The 25,380-nt window shown below is 50.0% G+C and overlaps 1 protein-coding gene across 4 annotated transcripts in view; it reads right to left on the reverse strand.

Annotated features, from left to right (window-relative positions):
- ADAP2 (ArfGAP with dual PH domains 2) overlaps nt 1-25,380 on the reverse strand; it is a 35,263-nt gene extending 9,883 nt beyond the window's left edge. Inside the window, exons 1-9 of one of the 4 annotated variants that reach the window (XM_020898487.2) lie at nt 25,166-25,377; nt 24,206-24,336; nt 22,260-22,351; nt 18,468-18,547; nt 17,136-17,248; nt 9,859-10,005; nt 5,301-5,384; nt 2,176-2,238; nt 792-869 (exon numbers count right to left, since the gene is read on the reverse strand). In XM_020898487.2, the coding sequence (XP_020754146.1) occupies nt 792-869; nt 2,176-2,238; nt 5,301-5,384; nt 9,859-10,005; nt 17,136-17,248; nt 18,468-18,547; nt 22,260-22,351; nt 24,206-24,336; nt 25,166-25,259 (882 nt within the window). In that variant the 5' untranslated portion in view covers nt 25,260-25,377. Of the gene's footprint in view, nt 1-791; nt 870-2,175; nt 2,239-5,300; nt 5,385-9,858; nt 10,006-17,135; nt 17,249-18,467; nt 18,548-22,259; nt 22,352-23,916; nt 23,959-24,205; nt 24,337-25,165 lie in introns of those variants that run through there. The other 3 variants (XM_070478720.1, XM_070478722.1, XM_070478723.1) reach the window with 3 other exon arrangements.

A 25,380-nucleotide genomic window follows, 5' to 3' on the forward strand; every position in this document is an offset into this window, starting at 1 on the left:
GACGGTAGCCTGCCAGATTCCTCTGTTCATGGGATTCTCCAGGCAAGAATACTGGAGTGAGTTGCCATGCCCTTCTCTAGGAAATCTTCCCAACCCAGGGATCGAACCTGCATCTCTTAGGCCCCCGGCATTGGTAGATGGGTTCTTTACCACTAGCACCACGTGGGAAGTCCCATACTCAGTGTTTATGGAGAGCTAACTCTGGGAGTTGGCAATGGACAGGGAGGCCTAGCATGCTGCAGTCCCTGGGGTCGCAAAGAGTCGGACATGACTGAGCAACTGAACTGAACTCTGCACTAAGAATTCAAGTGCTTTATGTATACTAACTCATAGAATAATCCTCAGGGCAACCTCTGAAGATGGCAGTGTTATTAAGTCATCTCCCGATTGAGGAGACTCGGGCAAGGAGAGAACTGAGTGGTCTGCCCAAATGCCACGGGTGCACCCCTAAAAGTGGCAGGGCTGGTCCCCGAGCCCAGACAGTCGAGTTCTAGAGCTCTTACTCCCAACCGTGACTCTCCACGGCCTCCATGTTGGAAGGGAGCCCTGGAGACTAGAGGATGGGAACCCCTCTCCTGGCTACACTGGCAGCTTCTGGACACACGTGAAGGACTTCCTGAAGGTGAGGAAGAGCACAGTTTCATGCACAAGGATGACTTAGAGACAACCAATGATGGAGGGGTGTCTCTCGCTGGGTCTCTCCAGCCCTGTCGGATCCCCATGTTCCCCGACCAGCTCTGACCCCACCTCCACCTCTGGTGCTCAGCGGAGGGGAGATCTGTGACTCTTACCAGCGGGTTCTTGTAATAAAGCAGCCTGCGCTCCTGGGGATCCAGAGCAAACCACCTCTTCTTGAAAGGTTCTCTCTGCTGCAGAAGAGGGAACTTCGTATCAGGCTTGGCCAGGCCAGGGGGGCACACGGCCAGCCTGGGCCAGGACAAGAGAGCTGGCCAGTTCCTGGCTTGGCAGCCGGACACCCCAGCGCTCCCCCCACCCCTGGGCGTCAACCTCTGATGGCTCCAAACACCCGCCTCCACCCCAGCTTTCCCTTGCAGCCTCCAGCCACCACCTAGGTGCATTGGAAGAAGCATTTTCCTCTTTCTTAGGCTGTGGACAAGACATCTCAGAAAAAGGAAGCTGGGAAATCAGAAGTGGCTACTGCTCAGCACTTCTGAAAGCCCTGGCCTTGGCCAAATTCTAACCTAGGTCAGGGGAAGGAAAGTCCCCCTAAGAACCACAGGGGCGGTGCCACCAGCTGGTGAAGGACGAAAACCTGCAACCCTTTATAAACCCAGGCATCTGAGGCTTCCTTTACCATGATGCCTAACACTTTCACTGTCATCTTAACAAACATCGCGTCAGCATATTACACCTTAAAAAAAAAAAGCATCGAAAAGCCGTTGCTTTGGGATTTTTTCTTTTTTCTTTTAGGGAGTTCCTCTGCTTTTCTCTGGGAGAAGGAAATGACACCCCAGTCCAGTATTCTTGCCTGGAAAATCGCATGGACAGAGGAGCCTGGCAGGCTATACAGTCCATGGTGTTGTAAAGAGTCAGACAAGACTGAGCACACACACATCTGCTTGCTTCTTCCTTCTTCCTTCTCCTCCTCCCTTCCCTGCTTCCCTGCACCACCCCTCCAGCACAACCCCCCACCATCTCCATCTTCTGGCTTGGAGCCTCACCCCACCAGCATCCAGGCTGGGTCTGAGATGTCCTGGGGCAGCAGGGGCCTCACTGGCCTCCAAGCATAGGTACCGAGGTGAGTTCTCTCAGACCAATCACTACTCCTGCCTCACTTGAACGGTCCTGGTAGGGCCCCAGCTTGGAGCACACAAGTGTTCAAGAGCTGCCCCCCAAAGAAGCTGTGCTTTTCAACTGTGCTTTCCCAAGAACAGGGTCAGTTACATGGTGTAAAGACAAGAGCCACTGATGGCGATGCTGATCAAGAAGAAGATGCCCAGTTGCAGGAAGAAGCGCCTGCAGTGAGGCTGAACCACCCGCCAGCCACCCCATCTCCATTTGGTCCTTCACCCCCGGAACTCACAAAAGTCCATTTACTTCTGCTTCCTCCCTCCTCCCTGCCCCTGGTTCCCCATTTTCCCACCTCCCCACTTTGGCCCCATTGCCCACTGGGACTGAGGCCATGAAAGTCCGCCCCAGGAACATGGGATGTACCTTTGGACCGGTCTTTTCCATGAAGCCTTGTTTGAGATAGTTCCTGGTGATGAGGGGCACAAGCTGCGGGAAGAGAGACACACACTGACCCCCTGCCTCCCACCCCAGGAGGCTGAGCTTCCCCAGCGAACTTGGGCTCCCCGACAAAGGGGGAAGTTTGCAATGGGGAAGGATGTGTGCACATGGTTATATTTGGTATGGATACAACGCTAACATTTCGACAGAGCCCAACAACAGCACCCCAGATGTCTGCAGAGCTAACCAGCACAGCTGAGTCTTGGTATAAAGACTTAGTTTAAGGGTTCCTTCAGCAATTCTAGGAGGAGGACACAGGTCAGGCTCTGGGGAGACCCTCCTGGTATCAGGGTGGGTATCTACTGTGGGTCATCAGTTGGATGGCATCACCGACTCGATGGACATGAGTTTGAGCAAGCTCCGGGAGTAGGTGATGGACAGGGAAACCTGACATGCTGCAGTCCATGGGGTCGCAAAGAGTTGGACATGAGAGTGACTGAACTGACTTACTGACTGCATGTCAGGCTCTGCACGTAATTCTCAACCACCCTGTGAGGTGGATGTTATCATTTTCATGGTCTGCATAAAGAAACAAGACCTCAGCAAAGTCACTGAGGATTTTCCCAAAGACATGTCGCTGGTAGGATGAGGAACTTTCACTACCTAGAGCCGACAGACACCAGCCAGACCCTAGTGATATCTCTACTGCTACTGTATGATGCTCAAGTATAAATATGCCAGAACCTTCTGATCAGACCCTTGGCCAAGACCTGGGCATTGGTGGGGATTCTGAGCCAGGGCCATAGGAGGCGATGGCAGGATTGATTAAGTAGAGAAAGCTCTGGACTAGGAGTCAGGAGACTTGAGTTCTAGCTCCAGGTCTGACCTCAACCAGCTGTGTTACCTTGGTAAGACCTTAGGCCTCTCTGGGCCTGTTTCCTTCTGTGTAATAAGGATACTGCATTATGTGATCCGCAAGACCGTCCTACATTCAGAGAAGCTTCCAGGGATTGACACTGGCCTCCTATGTTCCAGGGTGTCAAACTGGCAAGTCTAGAGCTTCAGATGAGAACAGAGTCTGGGTCAAGAGCAGGTGCAAACGGGATGTAAGGTTTGGGAGTAGGAATGGGAAGTCTGAAGGGAGAAAGTTGTGAGCAAGAAACCAAAAATATAAAGGACACCACTCCCCTTTCGCTAAAATGCATTCTGGAGGCTTTAATTCCTTCATTTGGAGCAAAGACAAAAGAGTCCTAATTGCTCAGTCGTCTGAACTGAAACCTGAGCAGGGTGAATCTAGGCCATGAGAAGGAGAAAGAGGCTGGGGATGGGGTACTATGCACTGCACCTTAGATGCCTTGGCTCACTGGACACATGTAGCCCTCGAGGCAGGGACAGTCCCAGTGGTGACAGATGAGTAGACTGGGGCTCGGAGAGGTGAGGTCACTTGCCCTTCGTAACACATCAGCTTCCCTGCCTTTGGGTCCATGTGTTTCTTTGCACAGGACCACAGTCCCACTGGGGTCCCCCAGGTTTCTGGCACTGGGTCCCTGAGCTTGAACCAGACTTGGGTGGTTGCTCAGAACATCACACCCTATGTAGACATGGGGGGAGGAAAGACGGGGAGAGAGGCAGGCGGGGAGGAAACTAGGGGTGGATAAGGGGTAACGATAGTGGATGAGGGAGGAAGAGGATATTGAGGATGTTGACCAAAGCCCAGTTTCCCCCGCACGGGTCAGCCGAGTCGGAGAGCTGCCCAGACAATGAGGCAGGGCATCTGCAATTTGTCCTCCAGTCTTTCCAGGCAGCAGTCAGCAACCCCAGTGCCACACCCATGCAAGTGGGCATTCGCCCGCTATGGGTGCTGACTCTGCAGACGGGGAGGGCCCTGAGCCAGGCCTGGCTGGAGGAACTCATAGAGACCTGCCATCCCAGTGCACCCCTAGGTCTGGAATGGACCCCTATCCCGGACACTTCAGTCCCTGCAAACTGGGGAATTAAGGAGCACTTAGGGTTTAAGAAGGGTCTAACAGTTGGGAATAAGAAAGTCCCAGGAATGGGACTTCCCTGGTGGTCCAATGGTTTAGACTCTGCACTTCTGCTGCAGGGGGCACAGGTCCCATCCCTAATCAGGGAAATAATACCCCACAGGCTATGTGGTATGGCCAAAAAAGAAAAGTCACAAGATTAACATGGTCTTTCCAGCCCCTATCTCTTACAAAACCCTTCCAGAGCAGGCCTAACACAGGGCCCAGAGTACAGCACCTCAGAGTTAGAAGAGACCCTGGAGATGGCCCAGAACAAGCGCATCTTACAGATGTGGGAACAGATGCGCACAGAGGCAACTCCACCTGCAGTGGGCACACGGCAAGTCAGCAACAGAGCATCCACTAGGGCCCCAGCCTCCCGGCTCACACCCTCCGGCCCACACTCTACAGCTTCCCCAGCCGAGCCTGAGGGATATACATGGATGCCCCAACCTCTGAAGACAACGGAAATGAAGTTCTCAGGCTCACTGTCACCTTGACCCTGAAAGGCAGACTCTTCCTGTTAGAATGACAATGAGAAAGATCCCACCGCCTTCCTTAAAGCAGACCAGGAAAGGGCAAAGTGGGGGGTGTTCAAGTGGGAAGAACACCTTCGGTTATGCACTTGACCTTCCTGGGACTCGGTTTCTAATCACTGGAATGGGAATAATCACCTCACCTAACTGCTGGCAGCAAAGGACGATTAGATAAGAGGGGCGACAAGATAAAGCAGGTTCAGAAGCACGTTGTAAGCAGTATGTGAGGGACCATTTGTGCATTTCAGTGGGAGAAGAAGTCAGAAAGAGATGCCCAAATCCTGAGCCTTTTGACATTGTGAGTGACGTATCCCAAGGGGGAGAGTCTGATCTGCTTTTTGGAGACTGCCTTGCCAACAGTGAGCCCATAACCCCCAGCCTCCCCAGGAGAAAGCTTTTGGTTTCCTGCTGAGGTCCCCAACCCCAAGGCTCAAGGTCTTTCCTGCAGTCAAACCGAGTCTGGCCTCTGCGTGTGTTTGAGGTCAGCCAACCAGGAGCACAGGAGGTGGCAGACAGGAGCCGTGGAAGTCGGGGTCTGCATTTAGCTCACCTCAGACTCTGGGAGCTCAGGAAGGGCCATTTTAAGGTATTGGAGACGGGCTGCACGAAGGGCGTTGAACCAGTCCACTATCTCCTGCAGAGAGACATGCAAAGGACAGACAGACAGTCAATGAGACTGAGTGCAGGCTGGGAGCCTGGGGTGGGGGTGGGGTGGCGGGGGCGGGCAGCTGAGGCTGGTAGCAGGCAGCCAGCTGGATCTTCAGGTTTGGACACATGCACACCCCCCAGTCCTACTCAGGCTGACCCCAGGCACCTGGAAGGATGGTGCCAGAGCCCAGGGTGTCACCTGAGCAAGTGGGAAACATATCCCCAGGGCCATGGGAAAGGACCAAGGCCAACCGCACAGGAGCTATGCAGGGGCCCAGCACAGTGTTTGGCACTTGCTGCTGTGTGTATGCATCATCCGAGGATCTCGTTAAAATGCAGATTTGAATTCAGTGGGTTTGGGGTTGGGCCTGAGATTCTGCATTCCTAACAAGTTCACAGACGATGAGTTGCTGGTCATTGGGAGACACGTTGAGGAGCAAAGGTCGTCAGATATCAAAGATCGGCTTTCAGGTGGGGGCAGGTACACCTGGGGATGCTCCATCAATGCAGATGCTCATCACCTGGAGTGCAACTTAGGCTGAAGCTGGCGTGGACCTCCTGTGTCCCTCTGGGAGAGTGCCTCCCTCAGCAGTGTCTACCATCACCTCTTACCTGCTGAACCCCTTATTCCAGCTGGTTCTGCCTCTGCTCTGCCACTCTTCATTCAGTCCTTACGGGAGCCAGAGTGATTTTCAAATTGCAAATCTAACCGAGTCTAGCTTAGAGTCCTCTCCACTACCCTCAGGGAGAGTCTTAAGTTCTTTAGTATGACTTACTTTGCCCTCTGGACTTCCCCGACAGCTCAGACAGTAAAGAATCTGCCTGCGATGCAGGAGACCCAGGTTCGATCCCTGGGTCGGGAAGATTCCCCTGGAGAAGAATATGGCAACCCACTGCAGTCTTCTTGCCTGGAGAATCCCACGGACAGAGGAGCCTAGAGGGCTACAGTCCGCGGGGTCACAAAGAGTGGGACAGGACGGAGCAACTAACACCGTCACTTTCACTTTGCTCTCTGAGCTCTTTCCATACAAAATCATTTGCAATCACTGCTCCCATGTTCCTCCCTTCTCTTGGAACACTCTGCCTCACCCACCTCTCTGCCCTCACCCTTGATACACCTTTTATCTAGAACATTCTATTCATCCTGAGAGTGAGTTTAGACGGAATAGATTTTTGCTCCACCCAAACCCTGATTCTACGAAAAATGCCCCACCCATTCTCAGCCACGCACCACCCATCCACAGTTGCAGTCACACTTGCTGCTATGATCCTACCCCTTCTTGGCCACAGAAACTGGATGAGGGCTGGACCAATACAGAGGCTGAACAGGGCTTATCAGTTTCTATCTCACAGGAGTATGGGATTGAGGAGAGGAAAGACCTGTTCAAATAGCTGCTGCGCTGCACTGGATGTAATACAGTGATTGAGACATTCATTTGAATTTGGTTTCAAAGGTATGAAACATCAGTGCCTTTTCTCTGTTTTAGGTCAAGCTTTACTAGTTCAGTATTCCTAAGCTCTCTTGACCAGGGCATTAAGAACCTTATAGGGTTTCAGGCACTAAGGGAAGGGGATCATCCCCACGGAAGACCCACCTAGGCCTTCACTTTGGATAGACTCTTCCGGTCACAAATCCAACCTGCATACAGGTTTGTTTGCTGTTTCAGTTCTCTATACCTGTGTTCCTGTTTGCCACAGACTTAAGGCTGTCCACTTTACTTTTAATTTGCCCACCTGGCTCCTGCAGGCGTGACTTTGTAGCCCCCCATTTATGCCCATCTAAGGGAGAAGCTGGGGCATCACCAGGGAGAGGAGACTGGCCAGAACCAGGTTGTCAGAGGCTCTACAGCTGAGCCAGTGGGAGGGAGTCGGGTACCATAAGTGTCTGAGATCGTGGGCACCTCAGCAAAAGTCCTTTAGCAGCGATGGGCGTGGAGAGGTAGCCACTGGTATCCAGTCAGTGGACTGGGGCTGCAGCAGTGAGCCCGCCATGGACTGAGAGCCAGGGATCTCCTCCATGTCTCCTGGACTGCACCAGTCCCAAGATTCTGCTAAAGCCAATGGAGGGAGCTGAGAAAAATGAGTGGCACTAGACTTCTTGGCAGTTTGGGGAATGAGATCCTTGCATTTAGAGAAACAAAGAAGCGAGATGTCACTTGCACTCCTGGTTTTATAGAACAATGTGTTCCTGTTAAGAGTGTATTCTCTCTCTCTCCAAACACACACAGAATCACACACACCACAGTTCCTAATTCTAATCTCTCAGGAGGTCTAACCATGCTTCTGTCCCTTGAAATAAATACCCCTGTTTCTTTTCCACTCATGACCCTTTTAAGCTGGTTTGAGTGTTCTCCTTCTCAGCATATTCACACAATTCTTAAGTAGAACCTCCTTCTTTGGAAAACCTTTTAGATTGCCCCCTCCTACCCCAACCCCCACGCCTCCCCCAGACTAGGTCACTTATATGTCTCCTGTGTGTGTCTCTAGCACGGCCTCCACCAGCATCATCACATAGTATCTTCAGGGCCTATTTCCCCATCTGTCTCTTTCCCAGGACTATGAGATCCTAGAAGCCCACTCATGGCTCTGCCTCATTCACTACATACCCCAGTACTGTGCACATTGCAGGGAGGTGCGCCGTAAGGATTTACGGAAAGAGTGACATCCTGACCGCAGAAATATCAGAAACGGCTCTCAAGAGCTTGTCTTCTGCTGCTGCCACAGTCATGAACAAATAACAACAGTGACAACTAATGTTTATAATGCACTTCACAGTAATGAGATGCATTCACATTCATGGTTCACAGTCTCTCAATCCTCAAGACCCCTCCGGGAAGTGGGTATTATCAACCATACACAAGCAGGCTTAGGAGGGGAAGGGACCTGCCCTAGTAACACAACAGGAGTGGCAGGAGCAGGGTCCCAGCTTCTGACTCCAAACCCCAGCTCTTCAGGCCACGCCGGGACGTCAGCCCAGACTGTGCAGAGAGCATGAAGCCTGCTGGGAGGACGATCCATGGTCAGTATCCCAGTGCTGGGGCCTCTTGGGAAGATCCAGTCCCTGTATCTAGCTTCTGACTCCTGCTGTCAAGGGTCTTCCCTCCAGCAGAGGCGCACGGGGTGTCAGACAGGTGCAGGGTTCAGGAACCATCGGCCACATGACTCTGAGCAAATTACTTAACACGCCCATGCCTCAGTGCGTGTGTACTAAGTCGCTTCAGTTGTGTGCAACCCTTTGCAACTCTATGGACCGTGGCCCGCCAGGTTCCTCTGTCCATGGGATTCTCCAGGCAACAATACTGGAGTGGGTTGCCATGGCTTCCTCCAGGGGATCTTCCTGACCCATGGACTGAACTTTCATCTCCTGTGACTCCTGTATTGCCGGTGGATTCTTTACCGCTGAGCCACCAGGGAAGTCCCATGCCTCAGTAACATGGGGATAAAACATTTCCAGGGTTGTTTTGAAGATTAAGAACTGATGTACAAGACTTCCCTGGAAGTCCAGTGATTAAGACTCCACGCTGCCAATGGTTCCATCTTTGGTCAGGGAACAAAGATCCCACATGCTGCACAGTGCAGCCAAATTAATTAATTAATTATTTTTTAAAGAAAAGGAATGATGTATAGTGATCACCAAGAAAAGTGCCCAGCCACAGAATTAATAGCAACTCACAGAACGTCAGCCCCCACCTCGGCACCTCCTCACCTCCACTTAGCATCTCTGACCTTTGCCCAGTCACATGACCCTACCATTTAGAGCCGGCTTTTGTCTTTGCAGCTGTACTATTGGCCTGCTCTTCTCTGATGGAGCTGACTTCCTGGACCTTTGATAGAGCGTCTCAAACTTCAGTGTGCCTGAGTATCACCTGGGGATCCTGTGAAAATGCAGCTTCTAACTCAGCAGGTCCAGGGTGGGCCCGAGACACCAGTTCTAACAAGCGCCCAGGTGATGCTCCTGCAGTTGGTGCCGGACCACACTGAGAAGGGAGGCCGTGGGATGCACTGTTTGAGCTTCGAGTCATCCCTCCTCTCTTATTTGGAATCTCTGGCTGCACCCGATTTGCCACCTCTGGGCATAGTCCTGTCTGCTAACCGGATGCCCTTGGGTGGCTATGCACCATCCAGACACACCCCCGGTCCCCGCCAGGTTCCTCTCCCAGATTGCGCTCTGCCTTAACTTCTACTCTGTCTGCGACCAGAAGTGACAACAGGGACTTCCCTGACGGTTCGTTGGTTAAGACTCAGTGCTTTCACTGCCGAGGGCCCGGGTTTGATCCCTGGTTGGGGAACTAAGATCCCACAAGCCACGCAGTGTGGCCAAAAACAGAAAGTGACAACAGATTAAAGCGAACAGCGGCAGCGAATCTCAAGAGCCTGTTGCGCCAGGGAGTCAGGGAGCTGGGCCTGCAAGGTTCGGGGCTACTGAGCTGGAGGCTGGAGTGGCAACGCCATCCTCTCACCTTCCCATTCTCGTGGTACACAAACAGGTTCCGAACGTGGCCATCTCTCCGGTAGGTAATCTGCAGCCCGTGGGGGTTCCCAATCTTCTCTGTCTGGAAGGTGGCATTCAAGTCCTTGATGCTGATGACAGCTTTGGGGTCTTTACCCTAAAAGAGAGGAATCGGATACTCAGGATGCCTACAATCAGTGGAGTGACTTCTCATCACCTTCGTCGGCGAGCCTTAAGGCAAACATGACCAATTCGGAACTCCACATGGGTTTTTAATGTTCTTGCCGTAATATCAAGGTCCACAGATATTCTACCACTCTCTGTATCCAGCCATCCCACCAATCCTGCTTAATCAGTGGGCTTCTCTGAGCTGGAAGGGGGCTTGGAAAGACCGTAACTTAGAACTTTTCAAGCTTTTCAGCCATAGAACTTTTTCTAAAATAAATCATTAGGATTTCCCTTAGCGGTCCAGTGGTTAGGACTCCATGCTTCCACTGTAGGGGGCACGGGTTCAGTTCCTGGTCAGGGAACTAAGATCCTTCATGCTGTGCAATCAAAAAAAAATTTTTTTTATAATGAATATCCATGGAAGCCAATCAAATGAAACAGATAAACAAGTAAAAGCAGGAGTGGGGGCCTCAGAGCATGCCTTCCCACACTCTACTCTGGTCTCAGGGTCTGAACACAGTCTGAGCACTCCCTGATGCTAAGAAGGCAGAGGGAAAACAAATGCTTCCTTCCATAACTGATGAGAGGAAGAAAAATGATACAGCAATCTAGTCCCATAGTAGCTGTAGCTGTAGTCACATGTAGATACTAAAATTAAAATGAATTAAAGTTAGGACTTCAGGGACTTCCCTGGTGGTCCAGTGGCTAAGACTCGGTGCTTCCAAGGCAAGGGGCTCAGGTTTGACCTCTGGTCAGGGATCTAGATCCCATAGCTGCCTGGAGTTCCTGCACGCCACAACGAAGACCAAAGATCCCGAGTGCTGCAACTAAGACCCATCACAGCCAAATAAATAAGTAAATATTTTTTTTTAAGATACTTTAGTTCCTTGGCACACATACTCACATTTCGGTTCTCAGCAGCCCTCTGTGGCTAGTGGTTAGAGTGCTGGACAGATGCAGACATAGAACATTTCCATCACTGAGAAAAGTTCTAACGGACAGTCTTCTCTAGAGGGAAACTTGATCTTATTTATTAAAACACTGACTGTTTTGCTCTGACCCACAATTTCACATCTCAGAATCCATCTGAGAAAGTAACTGCATTACTATGCAAATACATATGTCAAAAGATGTTTTACTACTGTGTTGCTTATATTAGTAAAAAAAAAATTATTTAAATGTCCATCAATGATAATGGGTTAAATAAATAAATAAATCATGGCACGTCCACACAACAAAATATCACAGAATTGTTTAAGGAAAATTTAAATCAATATTACTAATATGAAACAATATCCATGATATCTACGTGTAAAAAATACCAAATAGTAGGACAGGATATACAGTAGGAACCTATTAATGCAAAAATTGTACACACATACATATGCATATGCTACCTGCATGTAGTGTATATACGATGTACATAAACTACATGTATATATGTTTATTTGCACATATGTAAGAAGTATGGACAGATTCAGGCCAACACTCTTCATAATGACTTTCTTGAAAGATTACTAGAAGACTTTCCTTTTAAAATATTTACTATGAAAAATACTAAAAATACAAAAAAGTATATTTTGACAATATTGTTCCTTAAAAGGAAATTTATTTAAAAAATATGACATTACTAATAAAGTCAAAATCCCTTTAATTACTATTTACCCTGTCCCTTCCCCTCCTCCATTCCCCACAGTCAATCACTGTCATGAGTTTGATGTTCATCTTTCTAGCTCACTTTTTATACTTTTACACACACAATACACATGGCTATGAACATACATGTGTTATGTGGCTTTAATTTACATAAATGGTATCATATAATATAGCTCATTCTACATCTTACTTTTGTCACTCAACCTGGTAGTTTTTAGTTCTATCCATGTTGAAATAAATCCATCTACTCAGCTCTTGTAAATGACTATACCAAAAGTTATCCATTTATTTCCCTGGCGACAAATATTGAGATCGTTTCTAATTTTTTGCTGCAGTCAGCTTGCGTCCTCGGCATACATCCGTGAAGCTGTCTCTAGGTCACAGTACATACTTAGGAATGGAACTGCTAGCTCATAAGTGTGTACATCTTTGACTTACTGAAACCTGCCAAGTTATTTCACTACTAGCTCTCCGCAGTGGTTGCCCCAATATTTACTTCCAACAATAACACAGAAGAGTTTTCCTTTCTCCATATCCTCACCAACACTTGATGCTGCCAGTTTCCTAACATTTTGCCAACATGATGAATTTGAATGGACTCTCAATTTGTTGTGAATTTTCACGTATTCAGCTTAACTGAGGTATAATTTGTAAGCAATAAATGGAACTCATTTTAAGAGTACAGTTTTTTGACAAGCATATATGCTCACGTAACCACCACCACAGTTAAGATATACACCAGGGATTTCCCGGGTGGTCCAGTGATTAAGAATCCCCCTTGCAATGCAGGGGACGAAGGCTCAGTCTCTAGTCAGGGACTAAGATCCTACATGCCACAGAGCAACTAAGTCCACGAGCCACAACTACTGAGCTGGTGCGCTCTAGAGCCCACGCGCCACAACGAGAGAAGGCACCAGAATGAGGAGCCCGGGCACCACTAGAGTAACTCCTGCTCGCCACTACTAGAGAAAGCTTGAGTGCAACAATGAAGACCCAGCACAGCCAAAAAACGGAATAAAGAAATACTTTTTTAAAAAAAGAGGCCCAATCTCTATCCCCTCCCCAAGGACTGATGCTGAAGCTGAAACTCCAATACTTTGGCCAACTGATGCGAAGAACTGACTCACTGGAAAAGGCCCTGATGCTGGGAAAGATTGAAGGCGGGAGGAGAGGGGGACGACAGAGGATGAGATGGTTGGATGACATCACCGACTCAATGGACATGAGTTTGAGTAAACTCCGGGAGCTGGTGATGGACAGGGAGGCCTGGCATGCTGCGGTCCATGGGGTCACAAAGAGTCAGACACGACTGAGCGACTGAACTGAACTGAACTGAACTGAACCGAATTGGTTTTGGTTGCATGACTTGAACTGACCAATAGCAAGCAGTTCCTGGCCTAAGCTTTGAGAGGCCTGGCAGCATCCCCGTTTGCTTGGGGGAAGTTGGCCGCCATGCTGTAACAAAGCTTGAGCTGGACTCCTGAATGAGGAACATTCACAGAGAGAAAAGCCACAAGGAAGCAAGCACGAGACATGTGAGTGAAGGCTTTCTGGGTCTCCGAGCCCAGCCCAGGAAAATGTAGCAGAGGGAATGACCCAGTTGAAGTCACAGGGAGTACCCTGCAGCAGCCACCACCTGCTCAAATTCCTGACCCCAGAGGATTATGAGACACAATCAATTGCTATTTCAAGCCACCAAGTTTTAGGGTGGTGTGTCACTCAGTAACAAATACCTAAAATACTCAGTTCTTAGACATCTTTTCTCATCCACCCCCATCCCTCACCTCGGTGATTCCAACCAGCCCTGTTGCTCAACCAGTTTGCACGCTGCTGACTCCAGCTCAAAACTTTCCCCAAAACTCTAGACTCAGAACTTCTGAGAATGTCTTTCTCAGTCTCTACATGGATGACTAATAAGCATCTCAAATGAAAAAGGACTCATGATCATCCCCTCAGGGAGCTAAATCTTTGCAATCTCAGCAAATGACAAACTAACCTCATAGTTGCATAAGGCAAAAAATCTGGGATGCATTCTTATTTTTTGCTGTGCTGGGTCTTCGTGGCTGCCCTTGGGCTTTCTCTAGCTGCCGCGAGAGGAGGCTACTCTCTCTTTAGTTGCAAGAGCTTCTCATTGAGATGTCTTCTCTTGTTGTGGCTCACGGGCCCCAGAGCACTTGGCTCAGTAGTTGTGATATACAGGCTTAGTTCTTCAGAGCACGTGGAACCTTCCTGGAGCAGAGATCGAACCTGTGTCTTCTGCACTGGTGGGTGGATTCTTAACCATTGGACCACCAGAGAAGTCCTGTGGATCATTCTTGATCCCTCTGGCTTTCACACCCCATGTCCAATCCTTCAGTAGATCTCACTGGTTCTATTTCCAAAATGCATGCAGACCACTTTTAACCATCTTCAACACCATTATCCTGATCTTGGATTATTGTAGTAGCTTCCTAACTGGTTTCTCTGCTTCTACTCTTGCCTTCTCCTGCCCCACTCTTGTCCAAGTAGCAGCCAGAGTGTCTCTTTTTAAAAGTTTTAGTCAAAGCTTATCACTCTTCTGCTCAAAACCTTCCTGCATGCATGCTAAGTCACTTCAGTCATGTATGATTCTTTGCGATGCTATGGATCATAGCCCACCAGGCTCCAAAGTCCAAGGGATTCTCTAGTCAAGAACGTTGGAGTGGGTTGCCATGCCCTCCTGCAGGGGATCTTCCTGACCCAGGGATCGAATTTGGGTCTCTTATATCTCCTGCATTGGCAGGCAGCTTCTTTGCCACTAGTGCCACCTGAGAAGCCCCAAAACCCTCATATGTCTTCCCAATAGCAGAGTAAAATCCAAACACAGAAATTTTTTGTAAAAATACTCTGGTGATAAACCACAATGAAAAAGAATATTAAGAAATAAGAATGCAATTTTTTAAAAAAAGATCATATACCCAATAAGGGCCTTGTATATAGACTATATAAAGAACTATTACAGCTCAAAAAAAAAACCCAACAAATAACATAATCAAAATATAAGAAAGGGCTCTGAATAAACATTTCTACCAAGAAGATGTGCAACTGGCCAGTAAGTACATCAGAAGACACACAATATCACTAGCCATCAAGGAAATGCAAATCGAAATCACAATGAGATATTATCTTGTACCCATTAAGATGGCTATGATCAAAAAAGACAGATAATAACAAACATTGGTGAGGATGTGGAGAACCCTCATACACTGCTGGTGAGAATGTAAAATGGTGCAGCTACTTTGGAAAAATTTCTCAAAAAATTAAACATAGAGTTACTATATGACTCGGCAGTTCCACTCCTAGAAATTACCCAAGAAAATTGGAAACGTAGATTCACATAAAACGTTGTACATGAATGTTCATAGCAGCATTATTCATACTAGCCAAAAAGTGGAAAGAACTGTCCATCAGCTGATGAATAAATAAGTGAAATGCGGTATATCCATACAGTGGAATATTACTTGGCAATAAAAAGAAATGAAGTACTGATACATGCTACAACATGAATGATCCTTAAAAACCTAATGCTAAATGAAGGGAGTCTCTATAAAAGACCACATATTGTATGATTCCATCTGTGTGAAATGTCAAGAACAGGCAAATCTGACAGTAGATTAGTGGTTGCCTAGGGCAAGGGGAGGGCTTCCCTGGCCATTCAGCGGTAAAGAATCCACCTGCCAAGCAGCAGACACCAGTTCCACCCATGAGTCGGGAAGATCTCCTGGAGTAGGAAATGGCAACCCCCTGGGAAATCCCATGGACAGAGGAGCCTGGCAGGCTATAGTCCATGGAGTTACAAACAGTCTAACATGACTGAGCGACTAAACAACAACAGGGCTGGGGGAGGCTGGTAGAGTGGAGAGCTAGAGCTCACACATGTGGGTTTTCTTTTTAGGGTAATGAAAATGTTCTAAAATTGACTATGGTGAAGGTTGCACAACTCCACGAATATACTAAAAGCTATCAATTACATATTTTAAATAGGTGAATTGCGAAGAGCTGACTCATTTGAAAAGACCCTGATGCTTGGAAAGACTGAGGGCAGGAGGAGAAGGGGACGACAGAAGATGAGATGGTTGAATGGCATCACTGACTCAATGGACGTGGGTTTGGGTGGACTCCGGGAGTTGGTGATGGACAAGGAGGCCTGGTGTGCTGCAATCCATGGGGTCACAAAGAGTCGGACACGACTGAGCGGCAACTGAACTGAAATAGGTGAATCCTATGGTATGTGAATTTACATTTCAATAAAGCTGTTTCCAAAAAAAAAAAAACCATCTTCCTATGGTCTTCAAAGTCTTCCACTATGTGAGCTCATCTCTCTCCATTATTTTTTTTGCTCACTCTGTACCAGGCACTCTGGCCTCCTTCATGCCCTATAGACTCACCAAATACACTCCCAGCTCAAGCCACGGCTATGGCTCATGGTTGGGCAGTTTGTGCACTGAACAAAAAGCTCCTGGCTGAAGGGATGAGGAGAACTGGCATCTAGGCTTCTGCTTGCCTAGACTGGGACCAGGGATGCACCGTCTCAGAGGGGTCATCTTTTCTAATCAGCACACATGACCATGCTCCTGCACATACTGTTCTCTGCTTCTTCTACCCCTCCCCCACATATCCACATAACTTACTCCTGTTTATTCTGTTCTGTGCTCAAAGGTCATTAGAGAGGCCCCCTTTGACCACCTCCCCATGCCCCATACTTGTATCATGCTCTAACCCTTCACTTTCTTTTATTTTACTTCATAGAACTTATTGCCACTGGATAGGTAACATATATTTTGGTTATTACCTGTCTCTATTCACTAGAATGGAAGCCCCAAGAGATCAGGAGCTTCGTTTAGTTCACTGCTATATCTTCAGTGCTTGGAATAAGGTCTAGCATAGTAGGTGCTCGATGAATATATGTTTTTTGGCTGCAATGGGTTTTCATTGCTGCGTGAGGGCTTACTCTAGTTGCAGTGATTGGGGGCCTCTCTGTAGTTGCAGTGTGCAGGTTTCTCATTGTGGTGGCTTCTCTTGTTGCGGAGCACAGGCTCTAGGGCACACAGGCTTCAGGGGCTGTGGCATACAGGCTTAGTTGCCCTGAGGTGTGTGGGATCTTCCCGGACCAGGGATCGAACCCGTGTCCCCTGCATTGGCAGGCGGATTCTTAACCTCTGGACAACGAGGAAGTCCAATACATATTTCCTGAGTGAATGAATAAATGAAGTAAAGTCAAGTGATCATCAAAAGCTTAATCATGGACCAGTCTAAGCCCATTCAAGGTGAAGAGAAGGTGAGGTTTTCAGTGGACTGGATGGATTGTATAATGAGGAAAAGTAGCAGCATGTGGTACCTAAGTCTCAGGGACTGAGCTCATCTGCAAGACCAGGCACCATTGATCAAACCTCGGGCCAGAGAGGGGTGAGTGCCGTCGCTGGGGCAGGAGCACGGGAAGCTTACCTCTTCTTTGGTGTAGTACTTCAGCAGGCCTTCTCTTGCCAGGAGGACAAACCTCCTTCTCAGGAACTGTGCGTTATCCCTTCCCCGCTTCCACAGGAACCCTTCTCGGTTCCCTGCCACCAAAGACAAGAAGGAGTGAACCACCGCAGCTCTAAGGCCACCCGGCAATTCACCGCCTGGTGGTGACCCCATACCGTGCAGTCTCAGGGGTGGAATGGACCGCCCACCCGCTGCTGAAACGTCTCAGATCTGATTCAGCTATTTCAGCTGCAGGATGTGGGGTCCTCTCTGGGGAAACTGCAATGCTGTATGATTTTAGTTGGGGGTCCCCCCAACTTTCTTTCTTGGCTGTTTCCTAAGAAGACATAGTAAGCCTTTAGGTGGAGACTTCCCTGGTGGTCCAGTGGTTAAGGATCCACCTGCCAATGCAGGGGACACAGGTTTGATCTCTGGTCTGGGAAGATCCCGCATGCTGCAGAGTGACTAAGCCCATGCGCCACAACTACTGAAGCCTGCGGGCCTGGAGCCTGCGCTCTGCAACGAGAAGACACCGCAGCGAGACGCCAATGCACTGCAACTAGAGAGTAGCCAGTGCAGCAACACACACCCAGCACAGCCAAAAATAAGTAAATAAATTAAACTAAAAGTTAAAGGAACCCTTAAGTAGGCTAAGAACTGAGAAACTGCACCGATTTTGAAAGAGGCCCAACTTCACGTTGATATCAGCCAACTGAAAGTCTCCCAAGTACGGGAATAATGAGTGACCTCTGGGTCCCTGCTGGTGGCTGAACACTGTGCTCCTGCTGGCTACGAGCGTTCAGCACTGGCTGCCTCTGGTCCTCGAGTGGTTTTGTACATTTTGCTCTCTGGGACAGTGTCCATTTGGACTCACAGCAGAGGGGTAGAATGTGCTGCAGGTCCAAGGCCACCAATGAGGTCATGCCCTGCACAAAGGTGGGAAGGGAGGCAAAACCAGCCCATTCTCCTTCTCAAGGCTTGTGCCACACCAGGGGCCCCCTTAGCCAAAAGCAGGCTGTCTATTTCTACCTGGTCTGCCCAGGGGGTGAATCTTCTTGCAATTTATACTAAGACTTGTACAGCCTGTGGTCCTGCAAGGACCTGAAACGAATGAGCTTCTTGGCCAAGAAGACCATAAAACCCCACCAGCCGATGCGTTGCTATTTCAGAAGCAGAGGAACCCACACCTTGGTCTCTGGGGCCAGCGGGAGGGCGGCAGGTATCTCTCTGCTGACCTTCTTCCTAATACTCAGGCACTTTGTTTTTTAGAATGCATCAGAATCAGCCCTCAAAAGATAATGAAAATAACTTTACCTGGGTGTGAGATGGTTTTCCCATCGGCCATAAATTCCTGTCTCTCATACTTAGCTCGAATCCACTGTTCTTTTAAGACCCTAAAAAGAGAGAACCTTTGGTCAGCTGTGTCTGATGCATCCTCTCTTCATGGCAATTTTATGAGACCCTGTAGCTGAGGATGGGAGCTTCGCAGCAGTGCCTGGCTGCCTGGCCAGGCTGGTCATGGTTTCTCCACCTGCATACTATTAACACTTGGGACCAGGTAATGCTTCATGATAGGGGACTATCTCGTGCTTTGTAGGGTGTTTAGCAATCTCAGACTTCCACCCCCCTGATACCAATAGCAACCCCTCCTAAGTTGTGATACTCCAAAATGTCTGCAGACAAGGCCAGTATCTCACCCGGGAATAATATCTCTCCCCAGGGGCTATATTCAAACCACTCTGCTATTCCAACCTCAACCCCAATCCTCTAGGTCACTGAGACAGATGCCAGCTCCCCTGGACCATCTACTCTGCCACATCACACTGTGTGTTCATGAGCTTAAGCCAGGGGAGTCCATGAGCCTCTCCCCAAGGCACACCCATGAGATCTGGGCATGCTACAATGGACAGAGCAGTGGTCTTGGGGTCTGACCATCTGGGACCTGGTCCTACTCTATCATTTATCCACTGTGTGACCAAGGGCAAGTTACTTTACTCTTCTGAACTTGGGGAGTATTCCAGTAATATTATATCTACCTATCCCTTAGAGTCGTTGAGAAGTTTAAATGCATACAGAGGGCCTAGTGCTATGCTGAGCACATAATTGGTGTTTGCTATTAGCCCAACCGGACATTGTCACCCACGACCCATACAGAAAATCCACACAGCTGAGAGGGACTTCATTCCAGTTGTTTGGTTCCCTCTTGCCTTTTCCAGGCAAACGTTCCCAGGTTGATATGCCCTCATCCCATGGCCACAGGGAATGACCTAGAACTGAGTACCTGACCCAAATTGGTCAATCAGAGCTTGGCCCTGGGCTGTGGGGACCAAAAGGAGCAAAACTGAGAGAGGTGAATTGGAAGCCCTCTCTCTAGGGTCGAGCTGGGAGCTGGAGCTGAGAACATGGATATGGTGTTGCTCCCAGCTACAGGAAGAAGTATATTAAAAAGCAGAGACATCACTTTGCCAACAAAGGTCTATATAGGCAGAACTATGGTTTTCCAGTAGTCACGTATGGATGTGAGAACCGGACCATAAAGAAGGCTGAGCACGGAACAATTGATGCTTTTGATCTGTGGTGCTGGAGGAGACTCTTGAGAGTCCGTGGGACTGCAAGGAGATCAAACCAGTCAATCCTAAAGGAAATCAATCCTAAATATTCATTGGAAGGACTGATGCTGAAGCTTATGTTTTGATACTTTGGCCACCTGATGCGAAAAGCTGACTCATTTGAAAAGGAGCTGACTCCCTGATGCTGGGAAAGATTGAGGGCAAGAGGAGAAGGGGGCGACAGAGGGTGACATGGTTGGATGGCATCACCGACTCAATGGACATGAGTTTGAATAAACTCAAGGAGATAGTGAAGGACAGGGAAGCCTGGCCTGCTGCAGTCCATGGGGTCACAAAGAGTCAGACACGACTGAGCAACTGAACAACAGGAAGAAAGCCTGGCTGAGAGAAACAGGCAGGAATGGGAACCAGAGGGATTTCAGAGACTTGATGGTGCTGGAGCTTCCTGCCTGTCCTTCTGCAGGGTGGCTCCACCTTCATTCTTTGTGCGGTCTGATCTGAACCCAGAAAATCACCTTGTGCATAAGCTGGTTTAAACTGGGTTTCTGTTGTGTATAGTCAAGAGCCCTACTGAATGCACTACCCTTGCCCCCAGGACATGTAGGAACCCTGAATCACAGAATTAGAGCCGGGAGAGGGAATGGAGACCGAGATTCTGGAGGTGGAGAATTCAGAGGAGTTTTAGAATTAGGGATGGAGGCCATTAGTATACAACCAGAATGGGTTACAGTTCAGGACTGTAGTAGGGGTCATGACACATAGTGTCTATGTAGCATTGGCAGAGAGCCTTGAGCTCAGTAGGCGCTCACCAAGTACCCGGTCCCTTCCCCTTGGAGCAAAGGGTTGGGAGCAAAGGGTGAGGCAAAAGAAGCCCTTTCACGTTAAGCCTGGCACATCCCACAGCTGGGCCAGCCACCAGCCAGTATGCCACAGTGGAGGTAGAAATAGATTAAAACTGGCACAAAGGGTTTCCCTGGTGGTCCAGTGGTGGAGGATCTGCCTTGCAAGGCAAGCGACACCAGTCAGATCCCTGGTCCGGGAGGATGCCACATGCTGAGGAGCAACTAAGCCCTCAGGGCTTAGTGTGTGCTCCAGGGACCACACGCCACAGCTCCTGAGCCCATCGTGCTGCGACTACTGAAGCCCGTGTGCCTAGAACCTGTGCTCCACGAGAAGAGAAGCCACCGCAGTGAGAAGCCAGCGCGTCTCAAGGAAGAGCAGCCCCCGCTTGCTGCAGCTAGAGAAAGCCTGCGCACAGCAATGAAGACCCACCCACAGCCAAACAATAAAAACAAGTAAATAAATCCTAAAAAAAAAAAAATGGCATGAGGGGTGTCTTTGAGATGTTTTACCCAAGTTATCTCCTTTAATCTCTACCATCATGCAACCACGCGGGCATCACTGTCTACGTTTCAGAGATGAGGATGCCACGACTTGGAAAGTTCTGCTCCCTTGTCTACCTTTTCACAGCTGAAGAGTGACAGAGACATAGAACCATACCGGGGTCTCCTGAGTGGAAAGCTGGGCCTGCTCTGCCATTCCCGGGTTGCTTAAATACTGGGAAATGACAGGATACCAGGTACGGTTGTATAGTTTGTGCACTGTCCAACAGCATCCTGCCGTGGTTAGAGGACAATGGTAGCGGAAATGCAGCCCGTTTCCTGCAGGCCATGCCTCCTGTCTGCCTGGAGGTAAACCTTCTCCCCATTCACACTCCATTCACACTCAACCCGGAGGCTGAGTGCCTGGAAGGGAAGCTCAGGCTCAGGCCATCAGCCCTGCAGAGGTCTGGGGTCACTAGGTAACCAGTGTCACCCTCACCCGTCACCCCCCGGGACCTGAACCCTCCTGCTGCTCCATGGCATGCAATCCCAGTACGCTGGATTTTTTCCCAGCACCTTGATACACTCACAAAGGCCCTGGTGTCAGATGGGCTTGTCCCAGCTCTGCCTCTATCAGCCTCAGGTTTTTCATCTACATGGTGGGGATAATGGCAATACTGATCTCATAGGGTTGTAGAGAGAACGAAAATTAACACACACAAGCATTTAGCACAGGGCCTAATACATAGTAAAGCCCAATAAATATTAGTAGCTACAAGTATTTCTATGGTTATTATTTGGGGATCTGGGGCCTAAGCAGCTGAATTGGAGCTATGCTGAGCTTAGGTGGGACAGCTCTGGGCACAAGATTCCATGCAAAGTAGCTGAAACACATTGATTCTGCTAGAATACTGGCATTACTCTTCTTAATCAAGTTAGTCATCACCTGTAGGCTATGAGAACATCAAAGCAAAGGGATGGAAACTAAAGCAGATGTCCATTTCACGGCTGTGGAAACTGAGTCCCAGGAAGGAGAGGAGACAACCCAAGCTCTGAAGGCAGAGAGGGCCTTACACAGATCTCTGTGTTCTCCATGTACCAAATGCTTTCCTGGCTCCACCTGCTGGGCAGGTCCACAAAAAAGACTCAGAGACAAAGGTACTGGAGATGGGGTAGTGGCGGGAATGGGTGGGACCAGGAAATGATCCACTCACATGCAGTCGTTGGCCTGGGGGATGTAGTAGAATGCAGGGACTCTGGCTTCATACTTGGCCTTCACTCGGAGGTTCCCATTGTGGGTCATAAACTGCAAGACAACAGCAACTTGGGGTAACGTTAGAACTTGAAAAAATGTGAAACGAAACCACAGTCCACCCAGAAGGTCACTGTTCTCACTGGCTCCTAGGCTGAGTCAGGAGACATTCCTCCTGGAGTTTGACATTTCCCCCAACCCAGCTTGGTCACGTGTGATGCTCAGAAGTCCCAGCCTGGAACAATGTAACAACCATGCCTCATACAGGCAGAGCACTTTACAGCTCTCCCACATTATTCCATTTGATCCCCTCAGTCACTGTAATACTACTGTCCCTGTTATAAGGTGAGGACACCAAGGCTCAGAGAGGTTAGGCGACTTACCCAAGGTAACACAGCTAGTCAGTGGAGAGCTGGAATTTGAACCCAGACCTGCCTAACTCCAAAGCTCATGTACTTTCTCCACTGCCCTCCACAGATGGCCAGGACCACCAGCAGTAGTCCCTGCAAGTTTGTAGGAGATAGATGGAACTGGAGGATGCACTTCAGTGCTCCATCCCATAGAGTATATAGGTCAGGAAGATCGCACCAGAGAGACCCAGAGGCATGCACATGTGTCAGAAGTGGCCTTGGCCATCAGTCAGCACTCAGTAACATCAACGGCATTTCTGGACTGGGGACACATGTGAAAAAAACAGCCCATTTTTAATCCACGTCTCTTGGAAAGAGTGAACCCTATTCTTCCCTTCCCCACTGGCCACTGGGCTGTGTCACAGGATTTGCATGGGCTTTGGGTCTCCACAGAGCACGGTTTCCATCTCAGCTGTGCCATTTATTCACTGAGTGACCCCTGGGCTACACCTAACCCCCTGGCCTTCAGGGAACTCACCTGCAAAGATGAAGAAGCTATAACCAGGGAGTGCTAAGAGCCAAGTTGCTTCAGTCGTGTCCGACTCTTTGCGACCCCCTGGATTGTAGCCCACCAGGCTGCTCTGTCCACGGGATTTCCCAGGCAAGAATACTGGAGTGGGTTGCCATTTCCTTCTCCAGGGGATCTTCCCAACCCAAGGATTGAACCCGTGTCTCCTGCATTGGCAGGCAGGTTATTTTCCACTGAGCCACCAGGGAAACCCATAACGGGGGAGTGATGAGGCACAAAGAAATGACCTTCAGGTTTACATGCCGGTTTCCGGTCTTTCTCCTGCACTAGAATGTAAAGCTCCACATAAGCAGAGACTTTATCTTCACTGCTCTCTCCTACACCCAGAAAATGCAGGCTTAGAGGAATGAATGAATGAATGAACAAAGCATCTAGCCCAGTGGCCTAGCACAGTACCTGGCACAGACAGGGGTACTCAGTAAACATGGGTCTGCTTCCCCGGTAGTCTTTGAAATCCTCAGCCAGCCTAGTTTAGGACTGCCTGCTCTCTGAAGGTTTTCTGGCCAGAATGGTGTCATCAGCCAGCCTGAAAGTGTTCTCCATCTCTGGAGATCAGAACAAAGTGGCTCCCTCCCTGGCTAGGGGAACTGGAGAAGGGCTATGGACCATGAATCAGGATACTTCTGTTCTGGTCCAGGGTTTCAGCTACTAAGAACAGCAGCTGTTAATTGACAACTTACTTTGTACCTGCCTTGAGTCAGCATTTAATCCTGATAGCAGCCCTGTGAAGGGAGAGTGGTATATTTATGATACACGTGTGGAAAGGGCCCACAGCTAGTGTTAAATAGCAGGCTCCGGACCTCGCAGCTTGCAAGTAGGTAAGCAATGGAGCCAGGATTTGAACTCAAGGTGTCTGTCTAAGGCAACTCTAACTGGCTCCTTACTGCCCCTTTCTCGGCCTCAGTTTCCTTCCCTGGAGAATGGGAGCAGGCTCCTGTTCAAAGGCTCTCCACGTGCGCCCCTTGCTACCTCCACGATACTGTCGTCCCAGAAGTCAAGTCTGACGGATTTCACTTTGCTGATGTCTGGAAAGTTGCGGTGGACTCCGGAGCAGTTCAGACAGATAAAGATGCCCAGCTTGTAAGAGGCCCAGTCGGGATCTGCGGGGTGAGAGGGCAGGGTGGGGAGCTGGGTGAAGAGCTGGCTGACGAAACCAGGGCTAGGCTAGGGGCGCCGGGAGAGGCAAGGGCTTGGCAGGTACCAACAGCCCATGCCTTCTCTCTCCGCCTCCCCGCCTTGCGCGAACTAAGATACCAGCATGAAACCCTCTGGTCAGCCCACTTGGCCCTGAGGCGGCTGCGGCGGCGGCCAGAATGAAGATCTTGGAAGGAGTCCGGGGGATGGAGAGCGAGAGGCTGAGGCGGGCGCGAAGTGGAAGTGACAGCACTTCAAGGAACTGAGAGGAGAGCGCGGAAGGACTGACCCGCAACTCGCCGGGAACTGCGGATGGAAAGTGGGGTCAGAGTCCCTTGGCGTGCGCCGGGTCTGAGCGCGCAGAACCCCGGGGACGTCCGAGGCGCGGGAGGGGACACTGGACCATCCGTGAAGACCTGGGTCCGGGGGTCTGGGAACCCTGGTGTGTGGGATGTTTGGATCTGAGGGTGGGGGAAGGGGCTGGGTCCGAAAAGAAGAGGTCAAAGACCATGGTCCGGGTGGGCAGGGTCTCTGGCAGAGGGAGGTGAGTAGAATGGGCAGGGCACCCGGGGCTGGGATCCAGTGTCGAGGTCCAGAGGGGGCAGGTCAGTGGGCCCAGCTTCGAGTGGGGGCAGTACTGGCCGAGGAGAGGGCTGTCGGGGGCCCGGGTCCGAAGGTGATGTAAGAGTCGTGCGCGGGGGTCTGGGACCCGCCCGGGTCTGGAGGCAGGGGACGGGACCCGCGGGCAGCGGGCGGGCCCAGAATACCGGGCTACACGCGCCTCCGCGACCTTACCCGCCGCCCCGCAGTCTGCGCAGTACGCGTTGCCGGTTCCCGCCGCCTGCAGCAGCTCCAGCAGCCGCTTCTTGTTGCGCTCGCGGTCACCCATGGCCGGCCCCGGAGGGCTCAGGGCTCAGCCCGGCCGCCCCTCGGCCCGCGGCCGCCCATGGCCAGCTCGCTCGCCCGCAGGTGGAGCGGGGAAGCAGTCTCAGCTCCGGCAGCCAAGTCCT

This window comes from Odocoileus virginianus, chromosome 17 (assembly GCF_023699985.2).
Source record: "Odocoileus virginianus isolate 20LAN1187 ecotype Illinois chromosome 17, Ovbor_1.2, whole genome shotgun sequence".
NCBI classification, from domain to species: domain Eukaryota; kingdom Metazoa; phylum Chordata; class Mammalia; order Artiodactyla; family Cervidae; genus Odocoileus; species Odocoileus virginianus.